The sequence below is a fragment of the Vigna umbellata genome, chromosome 3, assembly GCF_029865625.1.
Source record: "Vigna umbellata cultivar VRB3 chromosome 3, Vumbellata_1.0, whole genome shotgun sequence".
NCBI classification, from domain to species: Eukaryota; Viridiplantae; Streptophyta; class Magnoliopsida; order Fabales; family Fabaceae; genus Vigna; species Vigna umbellata.
In genome coordinates this window covers 52605339-52628957 of record NC_142167.1, presented here as the reverse complement: position 1 = coordinate 52628957, position 23619 = coordinate 52605339, and the positions used below count along the sequence as shown (strand labels likewise).

At 30.0% G+C, this 23619-nt stretch overlaps 2 protein-coding genes across 2 annotated transcripts; both read right to left on the bottom strand.

Annotated features, from left to right (window-relative positions):
* Positions 1 to 310: 310 nt before the first annotated feature.
* On the bottom strand, positions 311 to 1734 carry LOC148202921 (protein IWS1 homolog 1-like). The gene is made up of 6 exons (XM_088109703.1): positions 1702 to 1734; positions 1384 to 1604; positions 1026 to 1149; positions 880 to 957; positions 693 to 770; positions 311 to 484 (listed from the first exon to the last, which is right to left on the bottom strand). The coding sequence occupies exons 1-6, from the start codon at positions 1732 to 1734 to the stop codon at positions 311 to 313; spliced, it is 708 nt and encodes a 235-aa protein (XP_087965829.1).
* Positions 1735 to 6287: 4553 nt separating this feature from the next.
* Positions 6288 to 11336, bottom strand: LOC124825506 (uncharacterized). Its single transcript, XM_047298134.2, has 5 exons — positions 11041 to 11336; positions 9295 to 9359; positions 8596 to 8771; positions 6964 to 7072; positions 6288 to 6855 (listed from the first exon to the last, which is right to left on the bottom strand). The coding sequence occupies exons 1-5, from the start codon at positions 11225 to 11227 to the stop codon at positions 6556 to 6558; spliced, it is 837 nt and encodes a 278-aa protein (XP_047154090.1). The 5' UTR covers positions 11228 to 11336; the 3' UTR covers positions 6288 to 6555.
* Between the last annotated feature and the right edge of the window lie 12283 nt (positions 11337 to 23619).

Below are 23619 nucleotides of genomic sequence, written 5' to 3'. Positions count from 1 at the left end.
TTTAAATTATATATTAGATATTAAAATTCAAGTTCATTGTCTTCGTATATTTCTCTTCATTTCTGGTTTCGTTATCTATCATATTTTCTATTATTATTTTTCTTCCACTATATATCACGATTCTTTTTTCAAGACTAATGTTTCAATTACAAAAATCTTAATTTTGATGTGTAAACATACTTTTTAAAAAATTAAAAATAAAAGAAATCAAAATAAATTATTTGAATATATTTTGTCATCATTCATGTATTTAAGTTTTAAAATTAGTTACAAAAAGATCAATATAATTTTTTTTAATATGATAACAATATTAAGTATTATTTATCCTGAGTCTTGCATGTTGAAACTGCTCCTTTCTAGATGTCTTCAACTTCTGCCATTTTTTATTTATGCGTTGCTGAATTGAGAGACCATTCTTCACTTGTGTTTTAATTTCTGATCTTTTAAACGAAGTTGTATTTTTGCTATGATATAAGGATCGACACTGCAAGTAAGAGAAAGGATTTACATAAACATAACTTTTCTTGTGAAGAAAGAAACAATTAAATAAAAAAAAGAGATTAATTATGCAAAAAAAAAGTTAGGACTTCCAGAATTTGTCATTTTTAATAAAAGGATAAATAAATAAATAAACATATATATAAATATATAAAGTGTACGATGAAGTAAAAATTCAATATTGTATTACTTACCCACTTGTAAATGAGTTCATAGGCTAGTTTTCTGTTTGCAATAACTTCTTCATCGGATTGTGATAAAAACATGACTGCCTGTGAACACCAAAAAATGTTCAAATTATGAATAGATTATAAATATTTTAGCGTATATTTTAGGTTTTATAAAGAAAACAAATTAGTCATAAGATTAAAGAAATCATACATTTCCAATGCCACTATTCTTTAGATGTTTCCTTCTATCATGGTGCTCTAGGTCTATCTGCACAACCACAAAAATAAACTGAGATTCTAAATAATCCTGACGAAAATAATGACCTAAAATATTATACTGCTACAAATTCAATATACATCATTCAAAATCTTCAAAATTTTTGTGCGTAAAGTTAGATTTGGCAAGCTTCCATCGGGAAGTGGTTCAAGCCAATTCTTTAATACAGTTAGCAATCCATGATCTAAAAACTCTTGTTGTTTCCTGCAAAATAATTGGTGAAAAATTATTAGAATTATTTCTACCCACTTCAATAAATATATTAAAAAGTATGGTTTAATGTGGAAAATTAAATTTCTTTATCATAGAACAACTCAAACCTACATTTATAATTTTCATAGTCACTGTATTTATAAAAATTATAAACTTTTTTTTAATGAGGAGTCTTTTACATGCTCAAGGATCCATAATAAAATTAAAGATTAATTTATCACATACTCTAAAAGGACGTCGGTAGAAAAATATAACTTCTTAAGTTTATTAATGGCAGGTTTTCCCTGTCTATTAAGATCAGCATCTTCCTGAGCAGCAACTTTAAACTCAATCATGACGTTCATGACTGATAAAGGTATTTCAGCAGAGTTTTTCTCATTTCTTTTCCTTTTTTTTCCTATTTGGAAAAGATCCTTGATTTCTTTATCCTTTTCATCTTGTTTCCCCTAAAAATTTCATTTAACATACAAAAATGCATAAGAACAACTTTTAAAGAAACACTAATCCTAAAATCAATTCCAAATCAAATCAACGATAAAATACCTCATAATTGCTTCTAGTAATTGTATCCGTCATCTCCATGCAAGAAGAAATGTATGAACAAAAATGGAAAGCAAAGCTTTTTATTGAAGTGAAAGAAATTTTTATTATAGTGAAACTTTTGTAAGCCAGATAGCTTATTATATAAGATTTTTAAAGCTAAAAGATTTAATATTATATCCTAATTATCTTTAAATAATGTAATCATAACAAATCAAAATAAAATATACTTTTTAAGCTTAATATGGTATAATAATTTTGAGAAAATATTAAAATTTATCAATATAAAAATATTTAAATATTCATGTTTAAATAAATAAGATAATTTTAAAAAGATACTAATTTTTTCTTAATATTAAAATATTTGTGCGATAAGACAATTTTAAAAGATTTGAAAGATAAGGTAAGTTTGAAAATAAAAGATGATATTAAAAATATATCAATATCATGTTCTAATAGATAAATTAAAATATATTAGTTGTATACAAATGCAAAAAAATAAAATTGTATAGATATGTAATTCTCAGTTTTTCACTTATTGTTAATAGAAAAATCGATAAAAAAATATTATATATATAAATAATATGGTTTATTAATAAAAAATTAAAATTATACTAAATTGTATATTATATTAAATATAAGATAATTTTAAAAAATAACATTATATTAAATCAATATTTTTTTTGAATGGTTAAATTAAAATTAAAAAGACGTTTAATTACTCAGTTTTTTTTAATGTTACGTTGATTTTCTAGTTTCTTTTTAATATCAATTTGACTCTGATTTATAAACATTAATGTAACCAATTTAATTTTTTTTAAAATTTAAATATATATTTAAATTATATATACTTAGATATGTTTAAAAATATTTGCTGAATTGAAATACATATTTAAAATTACATTTTTTTTGTCCTCCTTCTTAATCTTACGTGTTTAAAATTAAATATAGAGTTTAAATCGTAGTATCCAGCCAAAATATATGTGTTTTTTGGGAGAACATCTTTCATATAAAAAGTTAGATTCAAGGTTTAATAATATTATATTCTTTGAAGAATGTTTTAAAATTATATATTAGATATTAAAATTCAACCTCATTTTCTTCTTATATTTCTCTTCATTTGAGATTTCATTATCTATCAGCTTTTCTATTACTTTTTGTCTTCCACTATTATATATTTATATATATATATATATATATATATATATATATATATATATATATAAATATATTTGTATTAGATCAAATTGATTTTGAATTTAGAATTTAAAAACTTCTTAAATTAATATAATTATGATACTTAATACATAACTATCATATTTTTTATGTTATTTATTTGAAAATTTTAAAATCATGTATAGATTATACCTTATACATAACACGGTATATATATTTTTAATATCTAAACTTGTATGCAAAATTAGAATTTGTTTCTGACTCAAACTTTGTCATATTTTGGTTTTCAAACTTTAAATTGAACGAATATTTTCTTTTTGATCCAACTATCTTATATTTTTTTAACATGTCGAACACGTTTTAAAGTAAAGTTTGAGTCCAACGTATAATATTGTTTAATAAATAATAAAAAAATAATGTTATTATGTTAAAAGAACTATTCATTATTTTTATTTAATTTTTCAAAATAAAATTCAATAACTATTCTTCTGTCGGAAATTTTTTTCCTCTAATCATAACCTTATTATAATATATAGAATTTTTTTAGTTAATAAATATTATATATAAGATAACATATCTAATTATACATATATCTAAATAGTTTTAATATATAAAAATACGAATTTTTTTAATAAACTTTAATTACACTTTATATATATATATATATATATATATATATATATCAATTCATCATCTCTCACTTTTCCTATCTCAAATTACTGAGATTAATTGTTAATTTTTTAATGATATATAAAATCAAAGCTATTATAATTGTAAGTTGTTGAATATTTAATAAAATAAATACATAAAAGACTACGCGATAAAGATAAAAGTTGTTACAAGTAAATAAAAGAATAATGATAAATATATTAAAATATGAACAAAATATTAGTCTTATTTATACTTATATAAGAAAAAGTTTTTAAATCTATATTTACATTACAAACCCTAAAAATCCATATATATATATATATATATATATATATATATATATATATTAATTTATTTATTTATTATTTATTTATTTAATGATATTAGATAAAAATTGATTAAGTTTAAAGATATTAAGTAAAAATATTTATATTGAAAAAATAATTTTATTGGATAAAGGCATTTAGGAGGCTACAGGTTAAAGGACAACTCCAAAATCTGAGCCTATTGACAAGAAATTGCAGCAATTAAAGTTATCAAAAGAGAAATAAGCAAGTAACATTGTTTAATTAACATTAAAAATTAAATATATGACTGATGACAAAATATACTCAAAGAATTTATTTTGATTTATATTATTTTTAATTTTTAAAAAATACGTCTACACCAATTAATATTTTCAATTAAATATTAATTCTCAATTTTAGAACTTTATTCTATTACATGAAAAAAAAGAGTGTAAAGATTAAAAAAATTGATAGTTTAAAAGATAGAATTGTACGAGAGAAAACATATAACACCAACACAAATAAAACATATTAACCAAAAAGATATATAATTATATATATTTTTAGCATGATTGATTCCCATGGAGTAATATAATATTTTTCACGGCTACATTCCTTTGATATAACCCATTGATGCAAACCCTATTGTTCTTAATAAATGGTTGTCCCTCTCACATTTCCATCACATGCACCTTTTTTTTCTTGCCCTATAATTGGTATAAAGATGTCAGTTTAAACCAAACAGAAAATAAATCAACCATTGATGTGACATGCTATAAATCTAAGAAAAAGAAAACAAGTAGTAGTCAAGTACTAGGCATGAGAACAAACGTCATAATACAACTTTGCCTTCACAATCATGAAAAACTACACTCAACTTTAACGTTGTCCTCTCATTTCAATGTTGTGGGGTGCATGAACTTCCATCTCAGGCCAATTATAGATATCCTGTTTTTCCTCACTGTTGACAAGTTTTTTACCCTGAAGGATGTACATGTTGATGCATTTGTGGTATCATAAAAATTTAGTGCTCGTTTGGTAATGTTGTTCTTTTAATTGTTTATTTTTCAAAAGATAGTTAGAAAGTTATATAAAATATAGAGACATGAATAATGAGAAAGAAATATGAAATAATTGGCTTTATGCATCTAGTGACTGATTGTGATAATATGATACCTAAATCATTACAATTCATTATAACAATGTTATGCCTTCCCATAAACAAGGTGATAAGCCGGTTCCCCAGCCTCCATACAAATTTGAATAGTTGTAATATGAAATCAAACAATGTTCAGTTTTATCATGAAGTCCATAATCATCTGGATATTGATTTGTTTGAATAGTCAAATTTAAATGAAGGGTTTCATTTGAAACATTGAAATTATACAAGCACATCATGTCAAATGTCTAATATGGATCTTCTGAAAGTGTTTCTAAAGCTTTGATTTTTAATTTTCCTGAATGAAGGACTTCATCTAGTTGATGAGACTTTCTTGTCGTTCTAAGAATTGAAATTACTCATGTAATGAAAATCTAAACCAAACCTTCAAATATGCTTCATTCTTTACAAATGTCCACTTCAAGTTTTACTCATTACACGAGTCACAAACATAGTTCCACACTCAAGAATTCAAAATAATGACATTACGAGAGTGAAAAGAAAAAGACAGCAAGCACTAGGAATGTGGTCCTGCAGCTTGCACCCCATTACTTATAATCTATTCATTACTATCCAAAACAAAGGACCACTACTATGCCAAGGGAAATAACACAACCAACAAACTCCCCCATGGCGAGTGATGGTATCATGACACGATTATAATTTGCACTCCATCATGCAGAAGAAATAAAAGCATTGTTTGATTACTTTACAATGATCAAGACGTAATTCACTAACTTATTTTTTTAAGTGACGACAGAGATAGCCATAAAATGGTAATGAAAGACAGGAAAATGAAAAGTTGCGAGTAATCATAGAATGCATTAAGAATAATACAAGTTAGTATCAAGCAGAATTTTTGTTTCTTCTCATGGAATGTCTCCTGCCCATAATGTTGGGAGTGAAGGCAATTAGTTGAGACGGTTATAATGTTTGGTAGAAGGGGTGAGTGAGAGTTCTTCTAAGCCAGTATACTTAACACAATTCAACTAACTATCATGTCCCAGCTAACCCCTTCTGCTAAGTATCATAACTGACCCAACTGATAGTCCTAACTCATATAAGTTGTTGCGGGCCTTTCCACATAAAGAGATAAGAAGAAATGAATTCTAGTCAAGCCTAAGCATAGAAAGCCACAATTATGAATTTTATTAGAAATGCTTGAAAAATACTGACGCGAAAAAGGATGCACTGTTGTTTTAGACTACACGTGATCCCAGTCCCAGACTTCAAACCAAGCAAAAAAAAGAAAATGTTTTAAGAACAGAATGATATAATTAAAAATTAAAATGAAAAGCCATTTTTGGACAACAAAGTGAAAGAGTATAATCATAATGAAGGAATGAACATCTAAATAAAGCCAGATAACGGAAGTGGGTTGCACTAGTCTTCAGCAGCAAACATAAAACTCCTCGATATTACACATGGTACCGAGCCCACTACTAAAACTAAAAAGAACTTTTCTTTTGTCAAACTACTTCTGCATACCATATGCAAGGAAAATATAGATAGACAAAAAGGGAATGGAGGAGGGAGAGAAAACAATTCCATGCTTTTGAGTCAGAACAAATTTATACTTTATAATTATGCAAGGTACAGACTAACCATTCTATGCAAGTTGAATGGAAGTTTCAATCTCCAATCCTTCTGTTTACGATTTAAAGTTGTGCCTTTTCTAAGGGGGTCTCTATTCTCTTTAACGTCTGCCAACTTCCACACACACATCTCTGAGTCTTTTTCTATAAAATCTAACAAGAAAACCCCCTCCCTTTCTGGGCAATTGGACTCTAGATTTTCAGTGTAACAGACTCTCATAGGCATGTCTTTGAATCTACCAACATCATCTGGCACTTTCAGTAGCCTCTCGGCACCTGGGGATGAAACCTTCAAAGAAAAAATTATGCTTTAAGTACCAAATACACTTCAAAGGAACAGCCGTTTACGAAATAAAATCCCACTGGAACAAGAGTATAGGACATGGCTCCTTGATACCTCTAAAGCCAAATCATCGGGTATCTCTCCAAGTGCTCCAACTTCATCTAATCTTTCTTTGTATTTTTTATTGTAGCATTCAAGCTCTTCCATGCTTGGACACCCATATCTGAAAAAAAAGTTGGAAAAGTTAATACAATTAAGGTACTCCTATCTTTAGCTGCCAATCTGAATTGGTCAAATGAACAGTTTGACATTAAGAAAGAATCCTTGGATGGAGAAATTGAAGTGTCTATGACAATACCAGAAGAATGAAAAAAACGAACTAGCCAAACACAAAAAACCTCCATATGGTTTCAAACAGTCACCAAGAGCATGGTCTGATAGATTTGAAAACGTTTTCAAGCGTCTAGGGTATTACTAACAAGGTCAGCTAGGTACCATGTTCTTCAACAATCATCAAGTATATGTCACTGACATATGGTCCTCACTGCAAATAATACAGTCAAGATAAAAAGATTGAAAAAGGTTCCTTGCAGCTAAATTTGAATTGAAAGACATTGGACAGATTTGATAGTTTTGGAGATAGAAGTTGCTAGATCAAAAAGAGAGACAAGTGTTTCTCAATGGAAGAGCATGATCGATATCATATAATCCTATTCTAATCAAGACAGGTAGTTTGACATGCTTGCACGTAAACCAAATGACAGACTAAGAAATTAGTTAACGTAGTTGGAATACTACAGAAATTGGATCAGAAAACTCTAAAGGAAAGGAACTCTAAGATGGAAAAATGAGAATCCTGTATAGAACTAGCAATATATAAAAGTTTACAGATAGATAAAATCACTGACACTTCGAGGGTCCAAGAATCTCCCACTAATAGTACTATTTCTGTGTCCCCTCACGACCCAAAAACACACACACACACATATATATATACATAGCTTCCCCACACAACACCTATACAACCACTAACAGATTTCTCAGCTGCTTGAATTTAATCAATTAGCTGTATTTCTTTCTCCCTTATTTCTTCCTTCATAGACCTTCGTAATAGGAGGTTGTATCCTAACAGAATATCAATGAGTTAGTTACTTCAGTGTTAGTTAAACATAAATAGGAGAAGAAGGAGAGGAGAGAGAAGGATGCCAATTTTGTAATTTAAGCATTAGGCCTTTGTGAAGGTCTAGAGGAGAGAGTGCTCTCCTCTTTCTTGTTCTTTTCATTCTATTCAATAAAAATATTTCTTTTCTTTCTCTTTTCAATTCTTGGTTCATAACAAAGTTGTCCAAGCTGGAAATGGAGGGAGCACAAATTTGGGCCATGGGAAAGCTGCCAGCATTGGTGAGAGCAGATCCAATTGGTTGGATTGCAAAGACTGAAATTTTGTGAGGTCCAAGAAATCCATTCATTCATTAAATCCTAAATCACATTTTATCCTAGATTTACTGTTGGATCACCTGCTTTGTCATGATGCAGTCACATAGCCCTTAATATGAGGAAATGACTGGAAATACGCCTTAATTGTGATCTTCTAGCCACCTTAATCATAGTCTACATATACCAAATAGAACTTATAGTCTTTGACAGTTTCACAGGGTTGACATACCTATAACTCAAATTCTAAAGACAAAACCTAAATAAAACATGTTATCTAGATTTTGTATATGATACATGTTGAAGCCTTACTCATCAGTTAATTTGTCCAATCTCACATAAACATATCCACGAGGAGTTGTTTTGAAAGCAAAAAGTTTGATGTCCTCACTGAACTGCATAAGCACCTCCTCAGCGATAGAGAGAGTTCGCTGGCCCCAAGGGACATTTTGCAAGGCAACTCCACCACCATTACCTCCATCACCAATCTACACAAATAGGCAACACCAAATTTACGAAAAGGTTTAATTATATCCATTTTATAATTGAACTGGAGATCTTTAATTGAAACCTCTGGACTGAAAACTGGACAGAATTGGTCAAAAGACCAAAGAAATCACAACTGATTAGAAGAAGATCAGGTCAAAAAAGGAATAAACTAGTTCAATTAAAAAATAATAATAATAAGGTACTTTAACTTTTTTCTTAAAAAGTAAATATTGTTCATCTTTTTAATTATATATATATACTTATTATTATTAATAAATATTGATGAATGTTGTTCAAATTTTAATTTAAAGATGATAACACATTTTATTTTATTTTTTATAAGTGCTTTAAATGTTAAAATTATGACTTTTTTTAATATTATTTTATGTAATATTCAATTATTATAATAGTTTCATTGATTGGGATTTGAGCACAGTTGAACAATTGAACCTTAAATCAGTTTCTTGACAAGTTTAGTTTTGAAAACATAGATTGAAACCCTAGGAGTTGAATACACAGTACCTTAGGTTCAGTCTCATCTTCCTCTTCCCATCCGTCAGTGGTAGCACCTTCATCACTTGTCTCTTCTGCAAATTCCACATACTTGAATTTATCAAGATAATAGCTATAAAAGACTCCTAAAAATGAGAACTATAACTTCACATAGCCTCTTTTGATAGGGGAATCTATCGATGCACTAGAGGAAAAAAATAATACACCTTATAAAGATATCAGATTTTGGGAAACAAAACAAAAGCAATCAACAATGCAAAAAAAGGAGGCAGATTGGGGTTTTTTCTCTTCCCGCTTAGTTCATGCAATAAAAGGAAGCAGATTGAGGTTTTTTCAAACCAACTCATGTGACCCCACCAGTTTTGAAGTGACACTCGAATTTTGTTTCACCCATGATTTTGGCTTTGATAGTTGTTAGAATTGCAATTCATGCAATTTCAAATGCGATACTAACGATAGAACACATTTGGGCACGATACGTACCACAATGATATCAGCATTTGAGCACGAAATGCCTCTAGATTTCTTGTTGCGTCAAAACCATGTGGTGGGGCGGGATTGGTTCATTTATTATGTCCTGGGTACAAGGTTGAAATTGTCATTGGTTCTAAGTCATTTCAGATCCCAACCTCCTGCAAATGTGAAATCTAGGTTTTGAGAACTTGTCACAAATCCTAATTTTTGCATTGAAGTTGTTCATGGGCCCTCAAAGCTTCTTCTAGACAAAGCCAGGACTCATCCGCTTCCTTGAAGAGTACATCTTGTGCTTGTTGAGCTGCCCCCACCCTTTGTTTTGTTTCTTCATTCTATTGTCTCATGTTATTCATCACACACATGACCTGCTACAAGGTGGGAGTCTCGCCATCATGCACCAATTGGGTGGAATTTCATTGACTCCTAGTTGTTTGAATTTGTGAAATTGTGTCAAAAATGTTCTAAATCAAAGTCGACAGGGGACTCTAAACCAGAGCATTCAAAATGCATCACATTAAGATTCTCAATGGAGGACTCTTAACAATGTCACCTATTTTTAAAATCAAACATCCACGACGACTTCACCCAATCAATGTTGGCCTGACGGTAGCCATTTTCCATTACATTGACATCTTCACTACATTGCAAATTGATCCACAGCCAAGTGGCCCAATGATAGCCCTTTCCATGACTGACCGAACAGTCAATGAGACAACAAATGCAAATGACTTAAGCACAAGAGCAAAGGTTAACTTAGAAAACTAATCTATTATATCGGAGACCCTCATGCCTTAAATGTCACATTATGTTTATCATTCCACCTAGGACTCGTAATAGAAGCCATATAAAAAGAACTCCTATTCCACGTTTTTTTATCAGCAACAAACAAACATATTATTAATGGCACAAGGCGGTGCCTCCATTAACTTACAATCTTATATTCTACCAAAATAAGTTTCTCAACCCTCCAAGCCCTTCCCTATACAGGTTTTGATTTTACATTCCCAATCTGTTTACACATCACTATGGAAACCACGTATATTTAAAATAAGCACGTAACTCCCATTCCACATAAGATATATAAGCACGTAAGAAAAAAAAAATCTATTGAAATCAATAGCATTAAACCCCAGGCAAGCAATAGAAAGCACAAAAGACCATATCAAAGTATTTCTTCCAAGCTTCAAAATCAACTACTTCACTGAAACCAACCCATCATTAAAAGGCCAATAAAGATTATTTTACGGTAAAAAGATGAAGGAAGAGAGACAAAGAAAGAACCTGGAAAATGGTGAGAGAAGGATCTAAGAAAAGTAGAGGAGAAGGAAGAAAGGTGGGATTTGAATGGAGGGAGAGAATCGTTACAACAGTGGAAGAAGTGTGAATGAGATGGTGTTGTTGGAGGACGTATCAGAACAGCACCAACCCTAATACTCATCCTCTTAATTATACCTCTTGCCACAGCCATTTCTGATGCTTTGGGTTTACTTTGCTACAGTCAAACATCTCACAACTTCACAAACAATCCCATGACTTTTGTGACAGCGTTTTGCCCCTTTCTCGAATACTCTACAAAGGCGCAATGCTTTTGTAGGGATGAAAAACTAATTTTGATATTTGGAAATATTTTAAATTTATTAATATATAAAATTATATTAATAATAACACGTATTCTCTTTCTTTACTATAAAATTAATAAACTTATTATGGTTATAATTATAAAATAAATATTAATTTTCGTAATTTTGTTATAAATATTTTTTAATTGTTTTATATATAAATTTTGATAAAATAATTATTTTAATTTAAAAAATTATTATTTGAACGGCAAAATTATAAAAAGAAATATGAAAAAAAAAGAAAAATATTATATATAATGGTATAAATATATTTTTATTATTATTATTATTATTTTCATTTGTATTTACAAATTTTATTAAATTATAGTTACATCATTATTATTATATTAATATATATATATATATATATATATATATATATATATATATATATATATAATATGGTACAAAATTGGATTAAATAGAGTTTATATTAAGCAGTGAAGTTAATTTGGAGGTATATTAATTAAACTTTTCACTATTAAAATAAAATTTATATAAACATATATTATATTTTTTATGTTTTAGATATACAGAGGCATTTATTATAATAAAGAGAACAATGTTTATTATGTTTTTTTCACATTATCTTTAAATATTATGAGAAATCAATATGAAAAAATTTATAGACTTTAAATTCGGAATAGGAAAGTTTGGTTTAAAGGAGTTTGGCTTAACGGAAGCTCGACTTCAGAAAACTCGTCTAAAAGAGTTTGGTTTGGAAAAACTTAGTCTGATAGCTTGATTTTGAGACTTCGGTTAAAGGAGTTCGGCTTAGACAATTCGACTTAAAGAAGTTTGACCAAAAGGAATTTGATCTAACCGAGCTTAATTTTAGGAAGCTCGTCTTAAAGAATGTTATCCTTAAGAGAACTCAACCTAAAAAAGCTTAATCTAGAAAAACTCGATTGATGAAATTTGGTCGAACGAGCATATAATACAATTACTTTAATAATAACAATTACAAGAAAACAACCTCATGTTTATAATATATCATTACATAATAATTTCACTACTTTATTGTTTTTATATAAAAAAAATGAAAACAATTATTACAAATAAAAAAAATATTGTGCGTATGCATGAGTCACTCGACTAGTTTAGTATAATAAAGATAATTGTGTTTATTATATGTTAGGTTTCTTTACACTAATTATTCTTGGTCTTCATTATCAAATATTGATATGAAAAACCTCATGAATTTGGAACATTCATATATCTCTATTTATATATATATATATATATATATATATATATATATATATATATATAATGAAAAATCTAATATAATTATAAATAATATAATTAGAACAATCACAAAAAACAATTTTCTAAAACTCAACCAAAATCAAACAATTAAAAATTCAAAACTTAACTAAAGAAGGAAAAAAAATGTAGCTCTTTTATTTTGCACATGGCTTCATATAATGTGGGCACCTGGCCAATAAGAAGTATAAACAAGGCTTTGGTTCATGACCAAGTTCTTCACTTTGACCCAAACATTAGTTGTGGATGTAAGACTCGAGAAAAATGTAGAAGTTAGAAATAATATTGTAATAAGACTTAAGTATGTTTTGATGGAAATTGTATGTTTTCACAAGGTATTATGTAACTTAGTTGGTGAGAGCTCTTTGATGAGTTAAGTGGTCATGTGTTCAAGTCTTCTCTAGAACATAAAATTTATGTTATTTATTTAATTTTGTTTTGTTAAGTGTAACACATGTTATTATATTGTTGTTAAATTTGTGATGTGTGTTATTACTAATATGATGTGTTGGCTTGTTGGTAGAGATGGTTGTCTAAATGTAAAGGGAAACCTTTGATTTTTACTTATATTTTTGCTTAAGGGTAAGAGTATATTTTCCCCTTTATCAATTTAGGTCTAGAAATTAGAAATGGAGGTATAAGAAGAAAAAACATGCATTCTAAATAATATAAAGTAAAAAATAAAGAGATTTAAACGTGAGAAGAGAAGGAAATAGAATCCACATTAGTTTTTAATTTAAAAATATGTTACTCTAAAGTGAGGAAATATAGGAGCATGATCTAGGTGGTTTTCAAAGGGTGAAAACAAATTAAGGAGAGGATTTGAAGAGTTGGAAAATAATTGTTGTTTTCTAAAGTTGAGCATTTACCCTTTGTTCACTTGAATGAATTTGGGAGAGAGTGATTGAGTGGATTTGAAGATAAATTTTGTTGTTGTTTATTTGAATGAATTTGGAGGTAAGTGGAGTGAATTTGGAACGTTTGTGAAAATTAATGTAGGATTTGATTTATGTGACATATTAAAAAACTTTACTTTCAAATCCACCCTCACTTACCTCTAAACGTTTAGAGAGCGTGAAAACGGTCAATAACCAAGAGGAGAGAGGTGAATTGGTTCTTTTAAAAATTATGATTTTCTTTCAGTAATTTTATCAAACAGTTTGTAAGCAAAAAGTATAAGGATAGAGAAAATCACACAAAAGGATTTTTATCCTGGTTCAAATCAATAGATTATACCTCAAGTCATTAATCAGTATAAAGAGTAATTAACTTTTTCACTATAACTCAGTTTCATATTACAATTGTATAGTATGATTGAAGATATTTATTGGATAAAATATCTGATTAAAGATATTTTAAGAGGTTAAGATATTTACGAGTAACTAACCAGATTTCCAGGTAAGGATGTTTTTATTTGGCTTATGAAACACTTATAAATACAATGATAGGGCCAAAGGCCAGGTACATTCCACTTACGGACACAAGATAATATTCTATAGTGATAATAAAATGGCTTTCTTGAGAGCTGAGGCTCTAGAACTCACGCCTGACTTAAGCGTCGGACTAAACACAATCTTCTCATTTTCAGAAGACTTGATTGAACTCACACTTAAACTCAACGAACCTCCTGAGAACTGATATATGCTCTCAAGTAGTTTAGGTAACCTCTTAAAGGTTTAGAAGAGTTGTACATATAGGCCATGGGTCAAAAAATGAAAAGTTTGTTCCCAACTGCCAATGATAATCGATTACCATAAGTAATAATCGATTATTTCAGGTAGTTATAGGGTTTTAGAAAACGTGATAATTGATTATCCTCAGTGATAATCGATTATTGTCGAACCCTTGACAATATCAAAACTAACAATGATAATCAATTATCCCCTATGATAATAGATTATTGTCGTAAAGAATTACTAGTAAATGAAACTTTTAAGTGCTTTACAAATGCAACATGATTCCTATAGGATGATTTCTAATTTATATGCTTTTAACATTTACAATATAGATTCTTCAAGTCTTTCAAGTGTATCATCATCAAAATTACTTAAGGCATCAATGCTCCTTATTGGTAACATCTACCATTGAGGTAGCATTTTTCAATAAATATTTTTTTTATGATACTAAGCGTTGAGATGAAACTTCATCGTTGGACTTTTGCTTATGGTATGGTCTAGGTTGATGTAAACTCTCTTTGGAATATTGTCTTTTAGAGCTTGAGAGTTTAGTATGTTTCTCCTTTTATAAGTTTCCAATTTTTTTAAGGCTTTTAATATTTATTGAATTATCTTTAATTTTTATACAGTTTAATTTATAAAACGTTTATTTTCAATAATTATCAAATATTTTATTTGTATTTATATTTTTTATTGATTTTTTATACTTTAATATTTTTTAGTTTTATTTTTGTTTATTATTATTTATTTTAATATTAAAAATACATTGAATCAATATAACACTTTTAATATTTATTAGACTATGTTTATTTTTTATATTATTTAATTTATAAAAAAAATGATTTCTAATAATTAATGTATATTTTATTATGTAAAAACTATATATCCTCGAAAAATTATTGTAAAAGAATTTAGTGAAATAGTAGTTTAATTTAAAAAATTATAAAAAATAAAAATTATTGATAAATTAGATGAGTCTCTTAATACACATTATTTGAGTTTATTTATTCACTAACCACACGAGTCTTATAATACATATTATATAACTTTATTCAAACACTGATTAGATGAGTCTAGTAATATTTATTAGACGAGTATGTTCATACATATGAGTAAACAAGTTTAACGATGTGTATTAGATGAGTCTAACAATATATATTAGATGAGTTTGTCCATACATAAATTATACTAGTTTATTAATAAACATTACAAAAGTTTACTATTAACCGATTAAATGGGTCTTTTAATACACGTTATACAATTTTGTCCATACATTAATTATATGAGACTAATAATATTTATTAGATGACTTTGTCAATATAGTGATTAAATAAGTCCAACAATACACATAAGATGATTATATTTATTCATTGATTAAGATTGTTGCAATACACATTAGACGGGTTTGTCCGTACACTAAATATACAAGTTTAATAATATAGATGGGTAAGTTTGTTTATATAAAAATTATTAGATTAGGGTTTGTCCGTACACTAAATATACAAGTTTAATAATATAGATTGGTAAGTTTGTTTATACAATGATTACATAAGAAAAAATTATTAGATTAGGGTTTGTCCATACACTAAATATACAAGTTTAATAATATAGATTGGTAAGTTTGTTTATATAATGATTACATAAGAAAAAGTTATTAGATTAGTAACACATATATTGATTAGACGAGTTTAGGAATACACAAAGAATGACTTTGTTCATACACTAATTATAAGAGTTCAACCACACACATTAGACAAGTTTGTCCATACTTTAATTATTCAAGTTATGAGTTTGTCCATTAAAAATACAATAACTCCAAAGGATCTCCATGCATATTAGACTTTATGAATTCATTGATTAGATAACACTTTCAATAAACACTAAACAAATATTTATATTTATCCATTGAATATCCAATGTTTAATAGGAATCTTAGTTTTTCAAATTTAAGTGGTCATTTCCTTTTCCAAGGATCTTACTATTGAAGGGTTCTCAGTTTAGTGATTATTAATAGTTCATAATTGGAAGAAAGTCACGTAAGAGATGGGATGTATAAATTTAAAGATGTATTCCCTGTCATCCTATATAAACCAAATGTTAAATCACCTAACATGAATATCAATGTTTGAGAAAGAAAATATTGAACAGATTCCTTCCAACATTTTTAAAATAAAAATAAATTTAATTTATTATTAATATTAAATTAATAAAACTGGAATATGAAAATAGTAAAAAGAATTGACCGTAAGCATTTTTTTTCTTTTGTCCTTAAAACTTCTTATTTTGTTAATCAATTAATCTAATGAATAAAATCCTAAGTCTAAATATTGCTTGGTTGTGTCCGAAAAAGAGAAGCCATGAAATGGAAATTTCATGGACGAGTTTGCCAAAACGGAAGTTGTTAATGTCGCAAACGAAGAAATTGCCTCAAAACATCGGTGTCAAAGACAGTTTTGGGACAGAGTGCGTTTGCATGCAACAAGGAAAATGAAATAGCAGATTCAAAAGTGAAAGCAATTAAGGGCAAAATAAGAGCAAATAGAGAAAATTCAAATGGCAGATTCAAAAGTGAAAGCAATTTAGGGTAAGATAAGCGTGAAACAAGGAAATTGAAACAACATATTCAAAAGTAAAAGCAATTAAGGGGAAATACGAGCAAGGTATTAGATATTACAGTGATAAAGGGCCTGAAAGATCACATAAAAATCAAATTCAGACGAGTGACACTGCAGAATTTTATTTTGCAAGCTTATAAACAAAATTGAATGGAACGTAGCGTTATCAAGATCCACTCAAGAAGCTGAACTTGCTCTTCACCAATTTTGAAATTTTGAAAAACAAACTAAAGCTAGGGAAAGAGAAGAATTGCGCAAGATGCAGACACAGGGATGAAAAAATTGTGTGGTGGTTATAAAGGCGTTCTGGCTAGGGTTTGTGTTTATATGGGCCTAATAGACCGTGCAGCCCAATTAATCGACTGAAAGCACAATTATCATCTTAGTTATGATTTTGATTTGAATATGCTCTCTGTAATATAAAATTGCACATTTCTTGCTTGTTTAATAAAAAATACATATCACTATAGTCAAAGAGAAATTCTAAAATTAATTCCCATTATGCCAAAATTGAAAGTTCTTCCCTTCGTAGTAATAGCAGATTGTGTTAGTTCCATGTCTTTTATTTAAATTTTCTCAACATAATTCCAATTTAGTTGCATAAAAAATATCGTTATTTTTATTTATGAAAATGGATCCTAGTGTTTTAAAATTTCACCTAAATTAATATGAGTAATCAAAATGTAAGACTATCTCCATCACTACACACTCGTTGCAACTTTGGTCATCGTCATTATTGCTTTATATTTTCATTAAAGAGGAAGAAAAAAGTAGAGAAAACATTACAGAGAGAGAAGAAGAAATAAAATGTGAAAAATACTTGTTCAAGAAAATTCTTTCCAAAACACATTTCATATACTTTTGATGATCACAACATCATACAATATTACAGTGTCAAATGCATGTCTTGTTAAGGACGAAAACATTGACAATGTCAATCACCTTGGCTCTACGAATTCATTGTCTTTTTTTTTGGCATGCATTTGTCAAGGAGTGTAAGCCAAAATAGATTGGATAACATGCAAATTTTTATTAAGGTAACATCTCTTTCCCATAACCAAGTTACTTTCTATGGAGTTGTAAAGTAATGCATCAGTTTATGTAACCAAGACCCTGTTGCTACCATTTCAGCGTCCTTACATAGGAAAGTCCTACTACATTCACAATTTAGACAAGATATTGGAGTTGGATTGTGTTATTATTGAACACTATAACCATATTTTTCCATATAACATAGTATTTGAACAAGTCTTGTAACAATTATGTTTAAAATAACTTATGTGTTATTTGTCTGTCTTCACTTAGGTTGCTTCATTAAATCCCAATGGCAGAACCCACTACCTCAACATAATAGTTCGGAATATAGTGACTGTAAAAGGTTTGAAGCCTTTGAAGTAAAACAAATACACTACTTGGAGGACTAATCCACACTCTTTGTTACCATCACGTAATTGTCGTCCATGTGTAGGTCTTCAAAGTTAACATTTGTCCTCCATTGAGGAGTTAGTTAAGGCAACCTCAAAACCTGTCATTCAACCCCCTTTGTGTATAGACCCAAAAATTGATGAAATCCTCTACAAATTGGTTGATCCATCCCAACAACCATCTTCATCCAAACAACCAGAGAACTCCATACATGCTAACTCTCCTAACAACATCCAATTACTTTACAAAATTATGCAATATCTAGGATTTTGTCATGGTTAGTTTAATATTTTTATGGATTATTGTAATGTAGTATTATTGTATCGGACATTTTGAATGAATAATGTCTTGTTTCAAGCAACTTTTGATTTTGTTCCTAACAATTCACCCTAAAATAGATTAAAACTCTTCTGATAATCGATTATCATCACCCTATAATTGATTACCAAAGCACATATTTGGAGGCCCAAAACATACATAGGGGGCCACATCGTAGGTTTTGAACAACCCACCTCCATAACAACTAATTAGGAATTTAAATCCAAATTTGGATGATAATCATACAGTAAACACCACCAATGATGACAATAGTCACTCACCCTAGGCAAGAATGGAAAAAATCACCTAGAAAAATAGTCTTAACAACCCTGGGGAGCTCAGTTCTTATACCTAGAGAGCCACGTTAAATGTCCTTGTAATCGATTACCACTATTTTGTAATCGATTATTAAAGGACATCTTAGGGAGCCCTATTTAAACACTTGGGGAGCCATGTTCAAGGTTGTGAACAACCCACTTCCACACTAACTACGTAGGATTTTAGGTCCAGATTTTCATCATATTCATACAGTAAAGACCACCAATGATGTCAAAAGTCAGTCATCGTAGGCAAGAGTTGAAAAAATCACCCAAAAACATAGTCCGGACAACCTGGGGAGTCCAATTCTTATATCTAGGGAGCCACGTTCAACATTCTGTACACCTCATCAAAACTCCTCTGGTAATCGATGTAATCAATGTAATCGGTTCCCATCTCATGAAACAAGAGTAATAGGGGTTGGTAATCAGTTACCATCCTCTTGTAATTGATTATTACAGGACATCTTGGGGAGCCCGTTTTATATACCTAGGGAGCCACATTGAAGGTTTTGAACAAACCATTTTCACACGAGCTGCGCAATCCTTTAGGTCCAGAATTTGATGTTATTCATACAGTAAAGACCACAATGATGTTAAAAGTCAGTCACCCTAGGCAAGGATGAAAAAAATCATCCAAAAATACAGTCTAGACAACTCTAGGTAGCCGAATTCTTATATCTGAGGAGTCACATTCAATATTCTGTACACCTCATCAAAACTCCTTTAATAATCGATTACATGCATGGTGTAATCGATTATCATCCTATTGTAATTGATTACCAAGGATATCTTGGGGAGCCCAATTCATATACCAAAAGAGCCACATTCAAGGTTTTGAACAAACTATTTCCGCACCAACTACGAAGTCTTTTAGGTCCAAAATTTGATGTTATTCGTACAGTAAAGACCTCCAATGATGCCAAAAGTCAGTCACTCAAGGCAAGGATGGAAAAAATCAGCCAAAAATATAGTTCGGACAACCAGGGAGAGCCCAATTCTTATATTTAGGGAGTCACGTTCAACTTTTTGTACACCCCCATCAAAACTCCTTTAATAATCGATTACATGCATGGTGTAATCGATTTCCATCTCATGAAAAAAGTAATAAGAACTGGTAATCAATTACCATCCTTTTATAATCAATTATTAGAGGACATATTAGGGAGCCTAGTCTATATACATGGGGAGCCACACTTAAGGTTTTGAATAACCCATTTTCGCACTAACTACGTAGTCCTTTAGGTCCAAAACTTAAATGAATTGGATGCTTTTTCATATATATTTGGGGTGAAGGTTTTGGACAACCATTACCACACCAACATTGTTGGATTTTAGGTCTAAAATCTAAAGGACTTGAATGTTATTCATACCCTAAACCCCACCCAAGGCAACAACTAAAAAAGTCACCAAAAAACATAGTTCATATATCTTGTTAACCATTTTCTAAGTTTAACTACTATAGATAATAATTTAATTATATGTGCTGGAACAACATTAGAAGAAAAAATATGATAATAGACGAAAATTGAATTTCATTCAGATCATGTCTCATCTATAATCATACATTTTGTATATAAAACCTACTGAATAAATTATTAACAATTGTACAAGCCTCATACAATTTGACTTATAAGATAATTGTACAACGTACAAATGAAAACCTACAATAATCCTAACTCTTGACAAAACAAGCATACTCAATTACACTCCAACATGTTCCTTGAAAAAAATATAATAAAGTGCATTACATAACCGATGCATTACCTGAATTGAAGGTCAAATCGAATGACGGTCCGGTATAACTTGTTCCCATCTCCGAGGGTGCTATCAAACCTACTACACCATCGACCCGTAGTCTGCATAAGAAAATAAAATACTTGTATTTTGTGTATATTGATTACTTTCCTTTTGAACTTTTGAATGGACGATTCAAATTCTTGTATGAGTGGAAAAAAATTCATTGAATATGCTAAAATCTCAAGAACTTATCATGCATGGTAAATTACAAATATGAATTTGATAAAAATGTTAGATTATTAATTTATTATTAAACTCTTCAAAATCTTTGCTTAATGTTGTGAATTATTTAAAGTTTTTCAATTTCTAGGATATTCAAGGTTTTATCATAAGAAATAAAAAAAAAGTGGCCAGATCTATATACCCATAAGTCAAGACCTATGTTAGAAGACCAAACTATTGAACGTGTATTTTAAAGTGAAAGAGTCTAACTCGGCCTGTATTTTGTGGACCAGATACGAAGTGGGCCTATTCATAATATTTGATCCTCTAACTTTTTCACTTTTAAGGGGATATTCTCTAACTTGGATATGTGGTTTTCACCCTACACTTCCAAAGGCTTCATCGTGCACCTCCAAAATTTTCCGCCCTTCATTAAGATGTAATTAATTTTTAATAAAAGTAGAAGAATCTTTTGACCATATTATTTTTTGACCAGATTCTTGTTCCCCATTAAAATATTTGGTTTCTCTTGGATCTCAAGCTCTCTCTTCTTTGCACCAAGCTTTCTCCCATCTTCTTCGTTTTCTCCATCTTTCTCCATAGATCATGTTGTGCTTGTTCAAGATTAATTTCTTCTTCTTATTGGAGATCACGTTCTAGTTGTTGGGTGTTGCTGCATATGTTCAGCTTCTTCTTCGTTGATCTGCGTTACTGTATTAGGATTTGTATGTAGAGGGTTTGGATGAGAGAAATGAGAGGGATTTATATATATAGTGAATCAGATATGGAAAAGTGAGCGAACATGAAAATTTCGAAAATCGATTCGGCTTTCATCGGATTTCGACATCCGATGTACATGTTTTCAGATTTTGATATTAGATCGGATTTCGATATCTGAGGGATAAGCGTCGGATTGCCAAATTCGATTAAGACTCGGAGCTTTCAAATAGACCCATGCACCTGTTTGACGCGAAAAACTTCAAACAAAATCACTCTCCTAGCTTCAATGTCAACCACGAAAACAACAACACCTCCACCACACTTCTCCAACAAAAATCTCTCTCAAATGTCTCTCAAAACTCTTTTACTGCAACGAGAATGGAAGACAAAGAGGTGAAGGGGTGCAAGAACAAGTAACTATAAAACGTGGTCAGGTTATTAAATAAGTTGGTCAACCACTTCATTTAACTTCATTTAACTTCATTTAATTTTCACCCAACCTTATTAATGAGAGGACACATCTGAAATTTAGAGGTGTAGGGTGAAAACCCCGTATCTTTGATTTTGCCCTCTCCCAACTACTCTTTTCCTCTAATAATTTCTTCTTCAAAAGTTCAATGCTTCCATAATTGATGTATAACTAAACATTGTTAGGTCATGTCTCTTTTTTACTTCATTTTCAAAATCTTCATTGTAGATGACCGACTACAAGTTGCCAAGTGTACCATCTTCATTACCAGAGCTTTCTTCTCTGATTCATGAATATTAAAAAGATTAAAATAAATTATTAAAAAGATTGTGTTAGTGATGTACTTAATTGATTTTGAAATACGTAACTACCTTGAAACACATATTTTCGTTTCTTTAAGGCTGCACAAATAGTGAATAGGCAAATAGCAAGAGCAGTTGCTAGTACTACACCTATCCATGCCCACCTTTATTTTACTTGCATAGAAGGTTTACAAAAGTAATAATTAATATTTTTTATTATAATCTTTCAACAACCAAAGCAATGATTGTTTTCTGTTAGCATAAATATGTTAGGAAAATGATATTTGAACAACATGTTTTGACAACATTTAGACACTGGACACATGTCTAAATTTCATTGGTGCAAATGAAAAATGATTTTATAATAATAGAATGACGTGACAATGAGAGAATTGGGGGCAAATTCAAAATTGAGGTTCATTTTGAAAATTTCAGATTTGCAACATTTGAGAGAGAAGCTCGAGAACATTTTAGAGAAAGTCGTCTTCCTTCCACCTAGCCACCACTGTCGCCGGAGTGCTGCCGTACCTAGACGGTGTTGTCTTCCCTCCACCCAGCCACCCATTGTCGCCGCAGTGCTGCCGTAGTGCCGGCATTTGAAGGGAAAATCTAAACGGTGTCATCTTTCGTCCTCCCAACCACCCTACTGCCGCAATGCCGTCGTAATACCGGCGTTTGAAGGCAAAACCTAGACAGTGTCGTCTTCCCTCCTCCCAACCACCTAGTGCCGCCGCAGTGCCTCCCAACCTCATGTTGCAGGAACAAAAATGGTACCATAGGCAAAATTAGTGGGTACTTCATTTCAACTTTTTGCATACGAAGGTCACCTACATACACCAAACTCATTTTGGAGTGCCTGATTTTTTGTTTCATCATTTTCTCCACTTATAAGTAATTTGAGAACATTTATTAACCAATTTATTAACAAATTCATGCAAAAAAAACCATAATTAGTTATGCTCATGGTGCAGTACAGACCTGGTACCATAGGCAAAAGAAGTGGGTACTTCTGTTGAACTTTTTGCACAAGGAGGACAACTACGTACGTTTTGGTGACAAATTTTATTTTTTGTAGTTGTTTGTCCCAATTATCAATGATGGCCATTGGTGGTGCTACGTTGTGAAGATTCCATCACTACAAATGTTTGCACTGGACTCTTTTGGGCACAAA

Coding starts and splice junctions, on each gene's coding strand:
- LOC148202921 (XM_088109703.1), bottom strand. CDS start 1,734: ATGACGGATACAATTACTAGAAGCAATTATGAG. Junction 1,605..1,701: donor TTACTAGAAGCAATTATGAG/GTATTTTATCGT, acceptor TGAAATTTTTAG/GGGAAACAAGATGAAAAGGA. Junction 485..692: donor ATGAACTCATTTACAAGTGG/GTAAGTAATACA, acceptor TCTTACTTGCAG/TGTCGATCCTTATATCATAG.
- LOC124825506 (XM_047298134.2), bottom strand. CDS start 11,227: ATGGCTGTGGCAAGAGGTATAATTAAGAGGATGAGTATTAGGGTTGGT. Junction 8,772..9,294: donor AAGATGAGACTGAACCTAAG/GTACTGTGTATT, acceptor CTATTTGTGTAG/ATTGGTGATGGAGGTAATGG. Junction 6,856..6,963: donor CCGATGATTTGGCTTTAGAG/GTATCAAGGAGC, acceptor TTTTCTTTGAAG/GTTTCATCCCCAGGTGCCGA.